The sequence below is a fragment of the Molothrus ater genome, chromosome 6 (assembly GCF_012460135.2).
Source record: "Molothrus ater isolate BHLD 08-10-18 breed brown headed cowbird chromosome 6, BPBGC_Mater_1.1, whole genome shotgun sequence".
Classification (NCBI taxonomy): Eukaryota; Metazoa; Chordata; class Aves; order Passeriformes; family Icteridae; genus Molothrus; species Molothrus ater.
In genome coordinates, this window is record NC_050483.2 from 42,650,614 (window position 1) to 42,671,267 (window position 20,654).

General features: G+C 37.8%; 1 protein-coding gene across 1 annotated transcript in view; it reads right to left on the reverse strand.

The window, feature by feature from the left end:
• Nucleotides 1-4,402: 4,402 nt before the first annotated feature.
• SEL1L (SEL1L adaptor subunit of ERAD E3 ubiquitin ligase) overlaps nt 4,403-20,654 on the reverse strand; it is a 33,009-nt gene continuing 16,757 nt past the window's right edge. Inside the window, 12 exon segments of the mRNA XM_036383782.2 lie at nt 4,403-8,353; nt 9,577-9,705; nt 9,962-10,134; nt 11,716-11,790; nt 13,228-13,393; nt 13,972-14,063; nt 14,066-14,119; nt 14,367-14,454; nt 15,215-15,277; nt 16,437-16,514; nt 19,018-19,086; nt 20,079-20,135. Coding sequence (XP_036239675.1) covers nt 8,150-8,353; nt 9,577-9,705; nt 9,962-10,134; nt 11,716-11,790; nt 13,228-13,393; nt 13,972-14,063; nt 14,066-14,119; nt 14,367-14,454; nt 15,215-15,277; nt 16,437-16,514; nt 19,018-19,086; nt 20,079-20,135 — 1,248 coding nt within the window. The 3' untranslated portion in view covers nt 4,403-8,149.

Consider the following 20,654-nt stretch of genomic DNA (forward strand, 5'->3'; position numbering starts at 1 on the left):
AGTGTGACTTAACCCTTAGTTGTGTGCCAACAGAGGCTCTATTCGTAAGTGTACAGAAGCACTTTGAGATTTTCTTTACCTATCTGGACCTGCTTCCACAATTAAGTCTGTACTTATTTCCTTATACGGAATCACAAAGTAGTCTCACAGGAGTGCTACTTCTCAGCCAGTGAGCTGATATTGACACACAGAGCAGCAAAAGAAAATAAATGTGTGGTGTCAAAAGATTGTTTGCTCAGCTCCCTTACCTCAGACCATGTGCACACACCTGCAGGGTCTTCGCTCCAGCTGCCACAGCCCAGCCTGGAAGATCACATCCTTCAGGAGAGATTTGTTTAACTGCACACCTCAGTAATGGCAAGATTAGTTTAAAACAAATATTGTTGAGACAAATGCACTGTTTCCAGCATGGCAGGCCATCACCCTCACCTCCCCTTTAGACAATATTTTCCCCATAGAAGGGCATTTCTGAATGACCAGACACCCTTGTTTTGCCATCTAACAGCAAACCAAATTACCAGTATCTGCAGAGCTCATTCTGCCTGCAATCTGAGCAACTGAAGAGTTGGTAGAATAGCAGTGCCAGGAGTGTAATGGCTATTGGAGAAATTTGGAAGCATCAAATGCTTAATATAAGCATAGAGAGAGTTAAAGGCTCAAACATACTCATTTTATGTAATTTGAAAGCTTTCTTTTCTGTAGTTGCAAGAAGCCTTTATGATTTGGCATTTAGAAATCCCAAGGAGACTGGAAATTAATATTTTATTTGCTGTGTTTAAATAAGGAATAGTATTTTAAAATGACAGAATATTGTTTGTTCTAGCACCTTTCAGAGTGCCAAATGGAATTAATAAGACACTACATCTGAAATCGTGAAGGGGTTTTATTTTTAGATTTACTTTTCTATTAATTTTAGTAGTATTTACCATAGAGTTTTTCAGTTTTCACCCAAAGGATTATTTGCAAACTGTTTACTCTAAACATGAGAGCTGTGATTATGATGCTAAACAAGTATCACCAGAAACATTTAGAAGTATTTTGTATCAACCTACCTTTTGGAACTGAACTAAGAATGACAAATGTAGTGAAGAGTGAACTCTTTGGCACTTCTAAACCCAAACATAATAATTAGGCCAATTTTTTGCAATTACATGTGCAAAAAACCTGAAGTATTTTTTGTGTCTCTATGGAGCTATCAAATGAATATGGAAGACAGAGTAAGCAAACAGTTAATATACAATGTTCAGTTTGTTAGTTGAGAGATGACATCAATGAAGAAACCCTTCTTTCTTGCCCTGTTTTGAGAAGTTTCTACCTACTTGCACCCTTTGCCTTCCAAAAAATCAGACTCCTAGTAGGGAGCTCACTAAGTTTTTAGTTTAGCAAAGAGGCAGGAAAAGCCAACACAGCTGCGTGCAGTGAGATCACCACATTTATCTCACTGGGTCTGAATTCTCTTACTAGAGTCACCTCCCTTCTGTGCAATGTTTCCCAGATTTCAACAACCAAGTTAAACACAGAATTATTTGTAAAAAATATGAAATCTTTCAATAGGGATGAAAACTAGAGATGAAACTAAGTACAACCTGAAGTGAATTAACTCAAGTCCTCCTGATCCCACTGCCCCAGTAATGAAGATAACAAAATCACTTTGGAAAACTCACCAAAATGTAGATTGCCAGGCCTTCACCCTTTGAATTCAAAGCTGGATGATTTTTCAAGAAGTACCTTTTTTATACTGCAAATTTATAACCCTTAAACTGAAACATTTGACGTATTTCTTCAGTAATTTTAACATTGGCTATGACTTTAAAGTCTATGAAGTGTGTTTGATTTTTTTACATATCCCTTTTTAATATCAGTAATGCAAATTGACTTTTCCTTTAAAATTGCTGTTGACTAGATCTGGGAAATTTTTCAAATAGTAGTAGTGATAACAATAATAATAAATTATTTAGAAGCACCTAAAATGCTATTAATAGAATTTCATTATATAGCAAAGTCTGGAGCCTAACAAACATTAAAGTAAGACTGCTCAGAAACAAATAACATTTTTAATTTGTTTTCAAGCTATTTGGATAGCTCAAATATTGCACCAGATGATCTCAGTGAAAAATGATTTTTAAAAATTTCTTCATCACCTGTTGCTAAACATTTTCACTTGTTTTAGTGGGAAAGATTTCGTACTCTAAGAAAATATGGATTTAACTTTGCAAAAAAACCCACTCTCCTGGAAGCTGTGCACATGATATTCCAAACAATGTTGGAAGACAGCTTGGCACATTTTAGAATGATTTACATACTCAAAAATTTGGGAAGGCATGGAATTACCTTCATGGAAGGTATTACCAGGTCTTACCAGAAGCTACAGTGATTTTTAATTTTGAACTTTTGTTCCACAAATGAGAGAAATAAGAGTAACGAATTATTTAATTTTGTAAAATTTCCAAAGCTCCTGCAACCAAGCACTTCTTACATCTTTGTGTATGTGTGCGTACATACACACATACATTCTCCCAAGATATGACAGTGACTCAAAGTGTGGAAGTTACTCCATTCCCAACCTTGGGACCTGAAGTATTTAACAAGTTCAAGTTGCTGTTATTGTCTAACACCCCCTTGTGGCTACAAACACACACCCCAGGTACAACATTTTTTCCCCCCCAGCAAAAGTAGTTAATTAGAAGCAATAAAAACATTGGTATGAATCCTGTACAGAAATGGAGCCACATAACACATGGGAACTGGAACAACTGATTTTATAAATAACAACCTATGTTTAGGAGGAAGAATGAAGAAAAACAAGCATATAAAAAGAAGGAAATACAGAAAATGATTGACAGAAGAATTGAAGAGCTATAATTTCAGTATTTTGCAACACAAAAAACTGATATTCTTCAAAGTTATTTTCAATAATCTGGAACTGTAACACATGTTATATGGAAAGTTCAAAAAGCTGGATACCAAAGAAATAAAATGTGATCAACCCATCTCTGTGAAAGCTAAATGACATCTATCTCTCTTACTACCTGAAGTGCAACTACAATGGTACTCCACCCTCCACTTACTTTTCTTTCTGAAAATAAAATTTAAGATGATGTGTTGCAGTTTTCATTATCTGGATATATGGTACACTGCCCTCCCTCATTCTTGGCTTTAGAAGAAATTGATTACAGTTGTCTGAAGATTTTTGACAGTAAGTAGGCTAGAGTGACTTTTTTTCCTCAATTATTCTTCATAAAAAAAGGGAATCAAAGTCATGATTCCAATAATATCATGAGAGTTTAGAGAAGAGGAAGAACATTTTGTCATTATATCAAATAACACATTCTAATCAAACAGGTCTTGTAGGTTTAGAAATGATACTCTCTAATAATATTTTAATTGGTTTCAGTCTCAAGACTAAAATATAGAAAATACAGCAATATAAAAACCAAAACCAGACCAAATATATTAGTTTTCAATGGACTCTATCCTGGAGCTTTTAAAGACTAACAAGCTACAGAAATCCCCAACACTCCCCCACACCGCACTATAGATTTACCTGGTACTCAGTTCCCTCCACAGAACACAGCTCCACATTGACTACAGGCTACAAATAAAATAAAGTATCTACTTGACCCCACCTCAACTGAGTATGTCAGCACTCACATCTCCCACAGTGGACTTTTTTGGACGGTGAGGGATGACCTCACTAAGCTTGAGCTTTGTTGGTTGAACTCAAGCTGGTTTTAATACCTGCAGTTCTGCTTTTACCTGCAACAAATGCTATTGGCAGGAGCAGAAAACATGGAAAGCCTCCAAATACTTCAGAAAACTATGTGATTTGGGCTGATGCTCAGGATCACTTACCTATTAATACCTTTCCTAGGTATTACTGCTCCCCCACTGTCCTTATTTTCCTTCTCCCCAATGAAGCACACTGGAAAGCCCATCAACTTAATGAATTTAACAAGGGAGGACTTGGTCTCAACAGGTGGAGCCTGAAGGCATGATTGGGTCAAAACCAGCCTGCAAAACAAACCAATCTGTCAGCTTGGAGTAGTCCCTCCCCCAGTACCCATTCCAACTGACTGAATTATCCCTGTATCAGTGTTGAAAATGCAGTAGTAATTCTCAAGTTACTGGTCACTACTCTTGAATCACACAGCAGTTCACAAGGCCGTGTCTACCAGCCAAGGTACAAATACTGTATACACTGTCTCACACATACACACACGCAGAGGGCAAGTTTATAGCATAACTGAAGACATTCCCCCTCTCTCTTTGCCCTTCCTAAGGAATGGAAGTGAAAAGTACGAGAATCCTTACAGGAAGGGATGCATTGAACAGTGGCACATACCAGTGCACATGACTTGCAATTCACGTCTTCTGTCATCATAACCACTGTGAACACTGAGGGTGACCACACAGGTGGTATCTTTATTTCACAAGATTAAAGATACAGTACAAAATGAATCTGTACATCTTTCTATTAACAGAATTTGTTTACACAATTATATTACATTTGACCAGCCTTTATACTGATTTTAAATACAAAATAAATTTACAAAACTCCTACAAGACCCTTTTAAAGAACTGTAGCTGATAAAAACAAAGGGTTCCCCCCAATAGTCCCTATTTGCCATATGCATTTGCAGTAGTTCAAATCAAACTAAATCTTTTCAGTTTAATATTCTCTGAAACAAAAAAATAGAATTTCAGTTCACTGTTGCCTATCTAAAAGGAAAGCAACTTGCAAAGGTGAGTCTAATCCCCTTTTATAGGCCAAAACTAGCATATAATAGGTGGAAATTAGATAATGCATAGTCTTAAAAAGTCCTTTCACAAGCTGTATCCTAATGTTTTTCCCCCAAATTAAAACATTTTTTTTTTTAGTAAGAGTAGCTGACTTATGGAAGATAACTAAAAAGTGAGTAAAACTATCTTGCAAGAGTCTCATGAGGATGTTTGTATCAAAGGCCTTACCTTCTATTACACTGTCCCATTATGGACAATATAAAGCAAGAAAATTATTTCAACAGATAGCTCTGGGACAAGTTTCACCAGTGATGAACTAAAATCCTGTTTTCTCAACAGTTCAGTGTTTCTTTTAACTACCAAGAACAGCTAATGTCTTTGATTAATAATTTGAGATGCAGAATAATGCGTTTCTTCATATTTTCCCACAGTTTTCCTACATATAAAAATCCCACCAATAACACTTACTGCTCTGTAGTTCCATTTTCTGTGCAGGGAAAGAAGAGCATGTGTCTATGAAGGTCAAATAGGCAGGCTCTGGCCTATGTTACTACACACAAAGAATACAACTTTGCATTCAAACCACGCTGAACACACCCAGAAAGGTTTCTCTTAAATCAAGTTTCCCTTCTAAAATACTCCTGCATATAAACTATAAGATAACCTGTGTGCTACCGAAAGGGAAAAGTAATTCACTGCAGTAAACTGAGAAACTCAGCTTCTTTAGGAAAAAGATGCTTGATTAACTGAGTGCACAACAAGGAACATATTGCTAGTAAGAGTTAAATATATTTTCCTCAAAATGCAAGTTTCAGAACAGAGTAGTAAGGGATTGTCATAAAAACTTAAGTCATGGTGTAGATAACTGATTTAGAAAACTTATTCATTTCTTTAATCCCTGAGTTAACTTGCCATTATTTATGGTAAAGTACCTTTTTCTTCTACCACCACATTCAAATGAATGTCATCTGAAAAGTTAGTGGTAGTAATTTGGTGGAAGGGAAAAAAGCAGGAGAAAGACTTCCTTATTGCTCCTTCAAAAAGCATTTTTTTAAAATGAAGTAACTTGCTGATCTTCAGTTGTTTTCTTCTGGTGATTTCTTGGATGTAAAAATGCATTAGATTCACTGAAAGTCATCTACAAGACTGTCACATAGCAGCAGTGATGAGAGATTCTCATGCAAGTAAAAGAGAGCTTTTAGAATTTAGTTCTAATAGATCAACAACCAAAACATTTTAATAATGCAGTAACAAAATTGTTAAATTGCCTAGAGGCCAATACCAATGAATGAATGCTATTTAACTGAAAAACCTTTTCCATATAATCTTTAATTTACTCATGCCAAGCTAAAATGAGTTATTAAGTGAGAGTGGCAAAATATGTCAGAAGGAGTGTTCAGAAGTCGCAGATATCTTAGAAATGCAGCTGGGGAATGGTGTACATTTAAGACACTACATGTAAGTTCAATACTGTTTCATCTGCTAATGATGATTGAGACTGAACAAGGCATTCCTCTAACACATACTGCAACCCTCCACACTGAAATTAAAGATTTGTCTTCATATGACCAGCATAAGCATTATGAAGTACTGAGAAGGTCTACCTATAATACTAGTACCTTTAATACTAGTCATCCGTGACATTTCCATTTACAAAAGAATGGATTGCTTATCTTCTATCCCAAACTAGAGGCCTATTGTGCAATGATCTCGTTGCACATGTACCAAGTATAAAACCATACCAAACTCTCAATTCTAAATAAAGTGTATTGATATGTTGTTGCCAATACACTGGAAAAACATTTGCATGAAAAGAAGCCCTTAACCCTTTAAACACAACAGCTTCTATCAGAAAGCAGCTAAAGCCTCCTTATTTGTATTCATTCAGCTTTATGATAGCATATTCAGAGGGTTTAATGCTAGTACAGAAACCAATATTTCACTACCATTGGAAAATAAGAACAGACACTTATGCATTTCATGCTCCTAGACTATTCTGCCACTACTTCCCATCCCCAGCCCCAGAAATTATAGTTCAATGAAAATCGTCACAAAGTGAAGATTCCTCTTGCAGTCTTAAATCATCAGTCCACAGGTCACAGTCTTTACACCCATTAAAAGGCCTTTACACTGACCTGGTGGCATGAAAAAGCCACTAGTCTTCTTTCTCTTTGGATTTTCTTGTTACAAAGGGTCCTCAAGATGGCACAGCCAGAGACATTACTTGTGACTTTCCTCTATGCCAGCTACAAGAGAGGCTGGCGACAACCAGAGCACCCCTGTAGCTTTGGAGCAGCATCACTGGCATAAGCCCAAGCCCTTTTGTAGAGAGCATGCATTTTTGTGGCTCTTTTTGGTAGATGCAATAAGCAGATGCATGCATGAGATAGACACATTTCTTTCTTGCAGTGCAAATCACTAACAGGTTTGTTGAAAATCAAGCACAGAACTTCCAACTCCAAAAGCAAGTCAGCTAACTCACTGAGATTTCTGGCTCTCTCCTTTCTTCAGTGTGCGCAGTAATACTGGTGCTTTCTGCTATCTAGACTCAGCCTCTTAGTCAAGACAAATTGAAATTTAGGAACTCTACCAATATGTTTTCATGTCATGAAGGACTGCAAAGTACACAGGCTCCTGAAAAGCTTTAGGAGTATGTGAGATCTGGGTGCTGTGTGGACAGTTTTCGACTGACAAACTTTACAGACCCCACCTGTCCCACACCACCTTATGGGCTACATACTGACTGCTGAGAACTGTCTAAGGGGAATGGAGGAAAATACCCAAAACAAAAAAGCACAAATGGAGAGTAGCATGTTTGCTGGCTTAGTTTTACAGGGTTTATCCATAATCTATGTTAAACCATCCAAGACAGCCTAAAAGACCAAAGTGTTAAGAAATACTAAAAAAATGCAATAAGGACTATAGAAACACTTGGGATGCAGATCAGAATTTAAGTTCCTAACAGCCCTAATCTTTTCAGAATTTGAATAGAGGTCAGCTTCTTGGACTTAAATTGGCCATAAATTTATAATTATTACTTTTATAAAGGGCAACTGCTATCAAGCAGGCAAAAATCTTCCACTGCTAGCCTTCTGTCTCTCTGGGAGATGAAAAGGACTCTGAATAAAGAAGAACTAGATACAGCAGGCAACATTTTTGTAGTAGCACTCTTGTGTTTCCATGAAAAAAGCCATAGTGTTATTCCATTGGCACTGAAATAACATTCAAATCAGTTTCAAAATAATTTTCTTATCCCTGAAAAAAGGCATCATTCTAAGCAGCTTTCAAACATTTTTTTTAAACTTCTTTGTGCCTCTTTTGGGGGAGGGACTGTTGATCCAAAGTCCTAATTCACAATGAAAATTGTTCCTTTTGGAAAAATCCAGTTCTTTGACTGAGGCTCTTGTTGCTATTGTGGTGGTTGATGCTCTGGGGGCGGTTCTTGTTGAGGCACAGCTGGCCGCAGTCCTGCTGCTCTGGGAATTGCCTGGTGTTGCCTTTGTCTGTAAGCTATAATTGTTCCCAGGAGCAAGGCGATGATGGTCATAAGGTAGAGGTCCCACTCAGGCCCCAGCAGCTGGTCCATATCAATGTGTGAGAATACCTCTCTTATCTAAGGAAGAAAAAGTCCACATCATGTCAAAGAACACAAATGGGAAATTACTTTGATTTTAAATTCCACCTGTAACACTTTTCACGTACAAGTATAAGTTTTAAAACTTAGTGGCTCTTTTCCTCTCTGAAAAAATAGTATCACATCAGTGACAGTTTCCAGGAACTAAAACACCATTGAGACTAAGAGCCATCCTATACAGAATGAGGTACTCTATTTTCTATTTTAGAGATGAAAGTTCCACTATGGAGTTTTGTGGCTTTCTCATGGAATGACAGAGCATTAAGCCTCAGGACACTTGTGGGGTACAATGCTGAGATTTGTGCAGGTAATGGACAGGGAATTTTGATTGAAGAGCCTTTTTGTAAGAGCCCATTTGCATAAGGATTAGCCAACACACACTTCAATGCTTCACTACTGTATCTGATGATACTACACAGTCACTGCCAATTTAAATCTGCAGCAGCAGACTTAAAACTAGGAAAAGCTGCACTCTGCATACCAGCTTCTGTGAGTGCTACGTGGGTATCTGCCCAATAGACTTAGGTATTTTGACTGTTCTCAGCCTAAATACTACTATAATTTGTCAAACTTCGCTGAGTAGTCTGAAACTGCATTTGCTCTAAGTGGTAATAACTTCCATACCATTTTCATTTATTAAAATCCAAAAAGGCAGTAAGAACAGCAATATTTCTCAGAACACTGAGAAATATTGGAAAGACTTCACTTTAATTCCAGACAAGTTTTTTTTCAGGGCCACCACTCAGGAAAAACAATACCAAATACCTAAACTAACTAATACAAATACATTTTTCCCCCACAGAGATCAAACACAAGTATAATGGCGTTGTTACAGCTGAATATAAAATAGCATGAGAATCAGGGATAATTTTTTTTTCCCCTAAGCAATTATGTCAGTTAAATTCGCTTCATTTTGATAGCAGATGGTCATGGCTAAGAACAGTTAAACAGTTTTGAGAAATTCTCTTCAAGGGAAGAACAGCACAGAAGAGCACTGCCTGTGCACATTTCAGATTCACAGAGTTGCACAAATAGGAATGAAAGCTTCACGGACTTTCTTAATATGCAACAGTAGAATACAAATCTATCCTAAGTTTGCAGAATGTTCAAGCAATACATCTACTTAAGTAAAATTACAAAGTAAGCTACTTTTAAAAATGGAAAACACATTTGCTCTTCACTTTTAACTCTGCATTACTTACATTGATTTCTCGTATGTACTGCAAGGAATAAATCACTCCAAGCTTGCAAAGTGCTAGGAAGACTGGAACCTGAGCATCTGGGCTTGCTTCAGCTGCCATGTCATAAAATCGCTTTGCGAGATGAATATCCTAAAGTTAAGAAAATTCAAAACACAGTTTGGAAGAACTTGAATAATTAACCATAGGTTTTTTTTTTCCTAAGATATGTTCACCTTTGATGTCTATGCATCATTACTTCACATAGTTAAGTGTGAAGTCAATATACTTGTCCATTGCCTATTGGGGAATGTGTTGGGAGACACGCTAATTCCACTAGTTGTGGACTCAATAGAATATTAGCAAATGTACTCTAACAAAGCAGACTCTCAGTGTACAGCTCACTCACCTGCTTGATGCCCAACCCCTTCTCATGCATGTAGCCCAGATTAAACATTGCTTGAGCACTGTGCTGCTGTTCTGATGCCAGTCGATAGTGAATAAATGCGGTTTCGTAGTCAACATCAGTACCAAACCCATAAAAATGGTAATCTCCAAGTTTAATTCTTGCAACAGTATATCCTATAAATCAAAAAACAAAAAAAGGATAAAAACTAGGCAAAGAAACCCTTTTGGCTTCTTATGAAGATGCAGTAGGAGCATTAGTATTACTTTTGACAGTTAGTATAAACTGTTTATCTTTTACCACCCCCTCCCATAAACAGCTTTTATTTTTAAAATTTCGTTAAGCTAACCAAAACACAGCCAATTTCTATCTGCAGGTAAGACTTTTTCCTAGTAATCATACCAACATTTTTATTGCTGTATAGTGCTATCAGCTGAAAACCTGTAACATTTCCATGATCAGTCCCTTATTACAGAAAAACTTTTAATTTGCTATATGGCCTTGAAAGGATTCATCTTTTTTTTTAGAGCAGTAACACTAGAAACTTGAAAAATAGTGTCATCATTCATGCCATCATCTCAATTTTGTAATTTTAAACTAAAAGCCTTGAAAGTCTGAATTTGCATGGTAGTCTTGCTCTAAAGTTAAAAACTAGTAGACAGATATTAGTGTAGATGCATCCCTTTGGAAGTGGGATACCTCAAAATATTTCCTCATTAAGTTCACTTTTGGTTATTTTAGGGTAGGTAAACAAGCACCAGAGTTTAAATTTGTGTTGTTTGGACATCAAGGATGCATTTTTCATCAATGCTTACTTTGAACAGGAAATTGCATTTCTTAATAAATGATGAAAGGTAACAAATTAGTCTGAAGGATTTTGGATTTATTTTTCCAAGCAGATACACTTTTAGAAAAGTCAATGTAAACATTGCTCATGTTGTTTAACTGCTCTATAATTCCATATGGAACAGCAAAAGAAACACAAAGTACATTTGTATTTTAGTCCTTTTAGTCTTTAGAATCACAGAAAGGCTCAGATCTGCAAGGATATTGTAATGACACTATAGCTAACGATAGACCAAAGAACACCAACTATCCTATCTGGGATACAACTTCTGTTAACATGAGGAGGTAAACTTTCCCTCCTTACATGTTTCATTGCAAAACAGATGAAATCAGGCATTAATGGCTCTACTAAATGTTAAGGCAACCTCCCTGACCATTTGAGAGGCATTGTGGCCATCACACTCCCACCACTACAGACTGATACTGCAGGGACTGAAGCTCCTTCCCCCTTCGCAGTGCTTGGCTGCAAGGGCTGATGGGTGCTTGACTCCCTACTTGTGCCACTCTCACAGTCAGATAAGCTTTCCTTACTGGTTTGACCCTGGGTTTCCAAGAGAAGATTCTCAGATGCCTCAATCTTTTAAACAATTTAATAATGGCACAGTAACACAAAAACCAGCTTGAGCTTGTATTTCCGAGGAGGAATCTCAAACAAAAGCATCTCTGGGCTTTTATACCCTCACGGTCTGTTCATACTTAAGTCTGGGGTCCATGGCTCCTGCTGTGTCTTGTCACCTGCCTGGGCCACAGGTCCCCAGGCCCCTTGTTATGGAAAAGGTTGGCAGTTCATGGCTCCTTGCCTTGGGTTCCTCCCACCCAGAGCTCAACCTGCAGCTGCAAACTTACACTGAATGTAGGTTTGCAGCTCAACATAAAAAGAAACAGATTGGAATTGTGAGGTACAGACATACCTTGAGAAGCTGCTCTATTCCAGTGAAGCAAAGCTCGAGGATAGGTTTCATTTTCTCCTACTATGCTAGCTTCTTCTAAAGAAGAAAATAATCCAGTTAAATAGAACCATGGTATAAACACACACGACCACAAAAAACCCTCTGCTTATCTTGAGTCTGCTGAAATATGTTAAAAACTTGAAGCAATCTGTGTTATAGAACAAACAAGATTCAATGCATCTGAAACTTATAAAAACCTCTTTAATTTATACAGCCCTTCCATTTATCTGCCCACATAAGAAAGCTCGGACAAACTATATAATTTCACCCTGAACTATGGCTTACCAAGCATCTCTCCCATTCCAGCTGTAAGAGATTCTGATGCATACTTGAGGAACGACAGAAAATGCAAGTTTTAAGAGCACATAATTTGGACTTTGACAAATACAAGGTTGAAGTATAACCTGTTATAGTCTTGGCCATCTGAAACCCAGGACTAGTCAGGTAAAACAAAGGCATAAACACCTCAACCAGCCAGACTGCAGTCTCTTACAGGGCAGTGCTTCGGCTACTTCAGAAGTTGTCCATGTCACAATGGACATGGAGGTTCAAAGTATCAGACAATTCAAAGGATTTATAACTTGAACTTCTAGTTTAACTATGGTCTCAACTGTACTGTCCCACAGCTGACACAGATTTTGTATAAAACAAAGTAATTTTAAATTAATCTCCAGTTGAGATGCAGATATATCTGAGTAAAGACAGTTTTAACTCGGGGAAAAAACTGTTTCTTTGCACTTCCAGCCAAGACTGTCATTACTGTACCTTACTTAAAGATGATTCACTCAGACACCTTTAAAAAACATTAACTGGAAATGAAGATGTTAGATTAGCCCATCAGCCACCAATAGGTGCTTTCAATACTAAGACATAAAGCTGGCAAGGAGACCTAAATTTGGCTTAGAGAAAGTTTAAAATACTGGCTTTTGCAGTTTGTAGAAAGATTTACCATTGTACTTCCACTGTCTACCAACGACTTGAAACTCTAATAAATCCAAGTTCAAGCCATATAGTTCCAGTAAGACACATGGGACAAGTTTTTTTTCAAATCTAAGAGAATCAGCTGCTCAGTTCCTTACCCCTGCTTCAAGAGTAGCATCAGTAAAGTCACACAAAGAAGGTGCTGAGAAAATGCATTACAAGAGAAAGAACAAAGGACACAGACTTCTATGCATAGTACAGGTCAAAAGTAAACCTAATGCAATCCCTGCTTTTACAACTGTGCTTTGGAAATCCAGAGATTTTTTAGCACTGTGCAATATTCTAAAGGCTCTCTGCTTACACCATTTTAAAATCCCCTAAGTCAGAAATAAAATGTATTTTAACTTTTAGTCTATCAAGTCATCCTTAGAAGTGAAAATGAGAACTGATTGCTTTCCAGTGCGAAGAGCAGGAAAGAGGACAAGAGCGTCATTAAAGTTCTAACGTGCCACCTCCAGAAAAACCCTTTTCAATATATATTTAGATTCTTACTCTGATCAAGTATGAAAGCAGCATTGCTTTGTGCAACTTCATAGCCTTGTTCTGCCAGAAGAAGATACTGAACCACAGCAGAATTTGAATCACCATCTTTATAGCTGTTGTAGGCAGTCATCAGTCTTTCAGACCAACGCCCCCGTTCACAGACATTCTTAAACAACTGCAGAGGAAAAAGGAAGGGGGAGGATACTGGTTGTCAGGAACTACAAAACTTTAGGTTTTGCAAGAAGTAACACTTTAACATTCTGATGTCTGTTCAAAATATTTCTATTTCACATGAAAAGATGACAAGCAAACTCCACTGTTCAAGACAAGTTTACTTTAAGATACAAGTTGCTAAGCAGATAGATGCTTAGCAACTTGTAAGATTCTTAGTAAGTAAAGATAGTAACTTGTAAGATTCAGATGCTTACTCAGAATTATTTAGTATCTTAGTTTTGTTACACTTAAATCCAAGTATAAAAGAAGAATTTGGTACTTTTAAGTTACTGTTGCTTGCTTTGCATTACATTCTTTTTATTTTCTTAGAAGTCAATAAAGAGAATACAAACCTGACATGACAAAAAAGCCAAAGATTTTTCTCATGAAATACAAACAAGTTTGCTAATATATCACTTTCCCTTTTGATAGCCTTGACTCTGCAGTCACTGAAATAGAAAGGTTCTACACAGGCTGATGTGGTTATAGCCAATCTCTTGCCAGTCAGCATTATTGATGTTGATGAACAGGTGACCTTACCTCAACAGCAGTATGACAGGACCGCATCACTCCAGTGCCAGTAGCATGCATCTGTGCCAGATTATAAAAAGCGAGAATGTGGCCACCCTGGAGGCCAAGTTAAAATACTTCAAAGCTTGTTTATAGTCTTTCTTGACTCCAATGCCATCTAAAAGAAAGATTAAATCATTGCTATTCATTCCTCTTGAAAAGCAGCATTGTATGAAACAGTTCTTAGTCTTCAAAATTACTCTAGAAAAGCTTTGTGAAAAAGTCAGGAAAAAACAGAATGAAACACAAGTTCAACGTAGTAAGCCCATTCTACATGCAGGGTATGCACACTTGTAATGCCACCTAGTGAGCAGTGACTGAAAGGGCAGGTGCTTAGACCTGCAAATGGTTTTGATGCCACTTACTGTAATACATGGAACCTAGTTGAAGCTGTCCATCAACCCATCCCTGTTCTGCAGCCTTCTGGAAATACTTCAGTGCTAGCTCATAGTTCTGCAGGAAGATTTGGTCCAGTCATTAGAGCCTTGCAATACACCAAAGTTTGAGAGAAAATATGCATGTGCATACGTGAAAGGACAGATCTGTTTCACAGAAAAATCACAGCAAGATTTTCCAGTGAAAATATTCCCCTGTTCAAAATCTGGAAGCAAAAAATGAAACAGACTACAATGATATTTAGCCTGTTGTAACTCTGCAGCTATATCAAAGCTGGCATCCAGATACAGCATTGCTAAGAACAGTTATGCTTAACAGAATAGAAGCTCTGCTCTGGTTCTGGAACACTTATTTCCTCAACCTTGGGCTAATTGAAATTTTGGGTCTGTTTGCATAGCTAAATATAAAAAATTTGACAAGAAACCCTCCTGTGGGAAAAGCAATAAAGCAAAAGAACTAATAAAGTTTCAGTGTTCCTCCGCTCCCACAAGGGTCACAAAATGGGGATTTGTTTTATTTCACAAGAAAATTAGAGACAAGCTCAAATCTCCTGTTAAAATGCACACTTCTATGCATTTCTAATAGCTTAAGCAACATTTTCAAGCTTCTGAGAGCAAAATCAGGATGTTTCTTTCATAGCTGCTAATTCATAGTGCATTTTTTTTTACATTACAGATTTCCTCACGGAATTTTCAGTGCAACAGAAATATTCACAATTAGGCTTTCCACAGTACTTCCCTCCAGAAAAAAAATATCTGTTGACAACAAAAAGTCACACAATCACCTATGATTAGAAAGATGACTGTCAAAAGCTTACCACTGGAACACCTCTTCCGTAGAGGTAAGCCATTCCTAATCCACTCTGTCCAACTGGATTACCCTGCAAACACAGAAAAACACTTCTGCAAAGAAAGGCAAAACCTACATCTCTATTTTTCAAATCTGGTATGTCTTGAACATCACGAAAACATATAGTACTCAAGAGAGATTCATTTTTTGGTCCTAGTAATACTTATTTAGGGAGGAAACAGCATTTACAGTAACTTTTATTCAGTAACTACACAGTTGATGAACAGGGAAAAGCTTTAAGTATTATTTATGAAAGTTTACTGTGCACTTTTACAGTGTCATACAAGATGTAGAACCCATAAACTTAGAAAGATGGGGCATTAATAGTTTACTTATCTTTAGTTTTTCCAACTTCAGGATGTTTTGGGTGCTACAGAAGTTCCCAAAACAACTCCAGGAACTCTAAGAACCCACGTTAAGGGTGAAATGGTGGCTGTCCTGTGGGCTACATTACTAACCACTACCCCTGCAAAAGCAGGCACTATGGCACTACTTCAGTGCCAGGACAGGCAATGGGACACATCAAAAAGTTTCAGTCAATGCAGCGTGAGCACATTGAGAGATCCTCACTTTAGCACAGAGTTGTGGAACAGCATTCAGATTGTGGAATAGAAGAACCATGAAGGCAATTATCTTACAACAGTTCCTTCAGAACTTAATCTATTTTGTTTCACACACTGAACACCTTTCCTGGAGGACTACTCATGCTTTAACTGTACAAAGACTACCATAAGAGATAAATCAAAGACAGATACAAGGCATTAACATGATCAAAAAACATCATCCCAAAGAGGAAACAGTCCAATGAGATGAAATGTATAAAACTATTACATATTTACATAACAGAAGCACTGTAAATTCCTGTGACGAGACAACTTCAAATTAACAAACACTAGCACTTCACAGAATTGCAGACTATTTAGGTGGACAGTATTTCTTAATTATGAAATAGAGTTAGATGCTATTCATGACAGCTAGACTCCTTATGCTGAACAGAGCTTTATGAAGCACCATAGCCAGAGCTGTTTTTGACATCTTAGGCAAGAAAGATTTTGGGCTAATTCATCTGGGACAAAAGCTGGGAATAGGTGTCTGCACATGGAAGAGCACATGAAGCATTTGCAGCATTTCAACTTAGAGCTAATCAACTCAGTGCACATGCTGTAGTTTCAGCTTACAGGTAATCATACCATATCAGCAGCTTTCTTGAAATACTGAAGGGCTGTTTCGTTGCTCTGAGGTACAACATCACTTCCTTCTGAATACATCTGAAAGAGAAAGCCATTACTGAAGAACAGCCAAAGTAGTCAGTTTAGCATGAAGATCATGAAGCATCTTCACTTTATATATTGAGAGGAAGTTACTGTACTTAGATTATTCTATCACATTACTGAATAATCATTAAAACTTGTCTAGAAGCAGAAAATACATCTCTCTGCTGTAAAACTCAAGAGGGTTTAACTTTCTAATGGAAAATGAACTGCCCATAAAATAATTTTTTTTCAGGACAATACACTTCATTTTTAATTTCTACTGATGTGCAGTGAAAAACACACAAACAGGTAAAAATCTTGAGACCACTGGAAATCAAACAGTATTGGCAGTCAAAATACTTTGCAAAAACAAAGCAAAAATTAGTTACTAAACACAGCTCACTTCAACAATAATTAGTGACAAAACAACCAATAGAGAAAGCAGGAACTTCAATCTCTTCTGTCAAGTGCCTTGAACAGCATATTATGCTATTTTTTTCGGCTTTAAGGACATTAATTTTGAACCCTCTATTACAATGACAGCCTGAAAAAGATGACCTAGAGCTGGTGCTTATTGTAGCCTAACCTTAGAAGGTACTCAAATGGAGTAATAAGGATTTAGCTCCTCACAGGCTGAAGGTAGACTGCAGCCCAGATCTCAGACAAGTGACCTAAATACCCTTCAAAGCAGTAGTGCACTATAATCACTGCCAGCAGCCTGCCAATCATGTTTTAAATTAAAAATCATAGAACAGATTGGTTTAAAGATCATCTAGATCCAACTAGATGGGCAGGTAGCCACTAGACTAGGTTGCTGAGGGCCTAAACCAGCCTGGCCTTGAACACTTCCAGGGATAGGACATCCACAACTTCTCTGGGCAACCCATTCCACTGCCTCACCACCTTTTGAATAAAGAACTTTGGCCTAACATTTAACCTAAATCTCTCCTCACTTAGTTTAAAACTATTCCCCCTTGTCCTATAACTACCTGCTGTGCAAAATGTTGCTCTCCCTCTTTTTTGTAAGACTCCTTAAGTATTGGAAGGTTGCAGTGAGGTCTCCCTGAAGCCTTCTCTCCAGGCTGAAAACCTGCAGCTGTCTCAGCCTGTCTGCACTGGGGAAGTGCTCCATCCCTCTGATCATCTTGATGCTCTGTGTTCACTCCAACAGGTCCATGTCTTTCCTGTGCTGAGGACTGCATACCTGGACAAAGTACTCCAGGTGGGGTCTCATGAGGGCAGAGCAGAGGGGGAGGATTGCCTCCCTCAGCCTGTTGGCCACTCCTCTTTCGATGCAGGCCAGGATGATGTTTGCCTTTTGGGCTGCAAGTGCACACTGCTAGGTCATGTCCAGCTTTTCACCCATGCAATCCCCCAAGTCCTTCTTCATAAGGCTGCTCTCATTAAGTTCATCTCCCAATCTGCACCCATATTTGTACAGGTGCAGCCCTCCCATTTGCACTTATTGAGCTTCACGAGGTTCTCATGGACCCACATCTCAGGTTTGTCCAGGTCCCTTTGGGTGGCCTCCATTCCTTCTGTTGTGTCACTGCACTGCTCAGCTTGGTGGCATCTGCAAACTTGCTGAGGCTGTTCCTGATCTCACTGTGTGTGCCACTGGTAAAGATATTAGAGAGCACTGGTCCCAGGACAGAGCCCTGAAGGAACCTCCTTGTCAATGGCCTCCACGTGGACATAGAGCCATTAATCACAACTCTCTGGCTATATCTATCCAGCCAATTCCTTATTTCCCAGATACTCCACCCTTCCAATCCATGTCTCTCCAATTTGAAGACAAGGATGTTGTACAGGACCGTGCCAAAGGCCTTACAGAAATCTAGATAGTTGGTATCAGACATTCTTCCCTTGCTGACCACTGTTTTCACTCCATCACAGAAGGCAACCAGATTGGTCAGGTAAGATCTGCCCCTAGACAAAAGAACCCTTAAATCTGATTTAACTGAAACAAAGGCCCACCCTGCAGAGAGAGTCAAGCTTTAGTGCAAAGTAAGTACAGGCCTATTGGCATTTCTGACTCAGATGCCTCAATTCTCTACACAGAATGAAAATGGAAGATTTTCCTTCCCATTTCCTTCACAACTTAGTATTTCCTGATGGGCAAAGTTTTGAGAAGCCTAGTTTTCCCCCATACATTGTATGGAAATGAATAGTTTCCTATTTAGAGTTTTGAATTCCACCACAGAAAAAGGACATTCAAATATTTAATTATTTGATTTAAAAAAAAACAAAAACAAACAAACAAAAAAAAAACCACCAAAACACTGGTTCAGGCACTATTAAAAAAACCTCCAAAATCCTAACGGTAAAGGAAAACTTCAACAAGACATAAGACACTACAACACTCAAATCTTGCAGAAAAATTCAAAATAGGAGCTAAACTGCAATAATTAGATTGCAGAATTCAGGTTTTAGATTGACTGACAGCAGAAAGTAGGAAACATTTTCTATTTTTCATTGCAAGGCAGTTTTCTTACTTTTGAGGGTATTTGTATCTTACCTTTCCTAGAAAAGCCATAGCATGGGAATTGCCAGCATTAGCTGCTTGATTGAAGTATTCAAATGCTCGCTGTAGAAAAGAAAGCAAGTGTTTTAATCACCATCACTGTGATTTGAGCAACTTTTCTTGCAAATAGAGGCAGGTAGATTTGTTTGCCAAGTTACCACATTCTTCAGAGAGTAAAGTTACCAATCCCACCTAATTTAATATACGTGACAGGGTTCTTCACTTATATAATTGCAATATTAAGCAGCAATCCCTCTAACCAGTGTATTCCAAAAACCAGAAGAGGAAAAACCAACAAACTGTAACTGTTACTATGCTATGTTACTAGCTACACAGGGTAAATCTTACTTTCTTATGGTACCATCAAACCCTGCTTAGAATAGGTGAGATTGGCCAATTCCTATTCTACTTTTACACAGAAATTGGTTATACTCCTTCTGACCACTAACTATCATCTCTGAACCCTGCTGAAACAGTCATCTGGAAGTATTTTAAATATGATGACTAATAAATAATTACTGTATTGGATTAAATAATCCTCAGGACTACACATCCTTAGCTCTCAATTTTTCAATACATACTTCAAGATGAGGTTAGCTATTTTAACTTCCATAAGCAAGGTAGCTAGCTTGCCTGACATCTGCAGAAGTTCTATTTTCTATGCACACTTAATATCTTTAGTATTTAAAGTTACATTGTTTTGTCTACAGAAGCAAAATATTCTTGCAAGCCACAAACTACACTATCATCACTAATGCAGGCCCAGTACATCATGAAGCTTGTACCACATTTACAAAAGCTCAGCCAGCTCCAGTACTACTTGATAAGGCTTTACTTTTGACATTCTCATTTTTAAGATGGCTTAATCTTAAACTAGTTATGTAAAAAAAATCAATTCCATCTTCTAGTCACATCAAGATTTTTATTGAACAAGGCTACTGAAATTGTTACATACCACACAGTGGTACTTACACACTTTTGCACCACTTTCTCAGTCATATTTTCTCCCCCTCTGCCTAGCATAATATGCATCAAGAGATCTAGAGAAAACGTACCTGATGATTTTGCTCTACTCCTCTTCCCCCATGCAAGTGCAACTGTCCAAGGCCAACCTAAAAAAAAATTTACATTGCATTTACATTACTTTTCCCTTGGGACTTCCCTTTTCTAGCAATACAGATCCAGGTGAGCTAATTACATGCACAAAGATAGACAATATCAGAGTTAAAGATTACACAAAGTTTGAAGGCACAGATTTGATTCAGTAACTACAGTACAGTCCTACTTTTTCACACTAGCCTAAATGGAAATTTATCCTAGATAGAAGCAACATACTGTCCTAGATGTAAAGTAACAAATGTTCATTTGAATTCTGCCTACCTAAGTCTTAAGTGATACCTGACCAGGTTGGCTTGGGACAATTTGCCTCTGTTAGCATCCTCCCCTCCTGGACTGTGTGTAGAAGAGGTCCAATCTGCAGCATGCAGATTGCAAGAGCAGGACCAGTGAGAAATTGAAATCCCTTGTCAAGGCCAGTGTTTTTATCTAGCCCTCCTGCACAACATCTGAAGTTATCCTTGAAAGAGTCTGGCTGGCTTCTAGTGAAAAACCAAGATCTCATTTCTAAGATG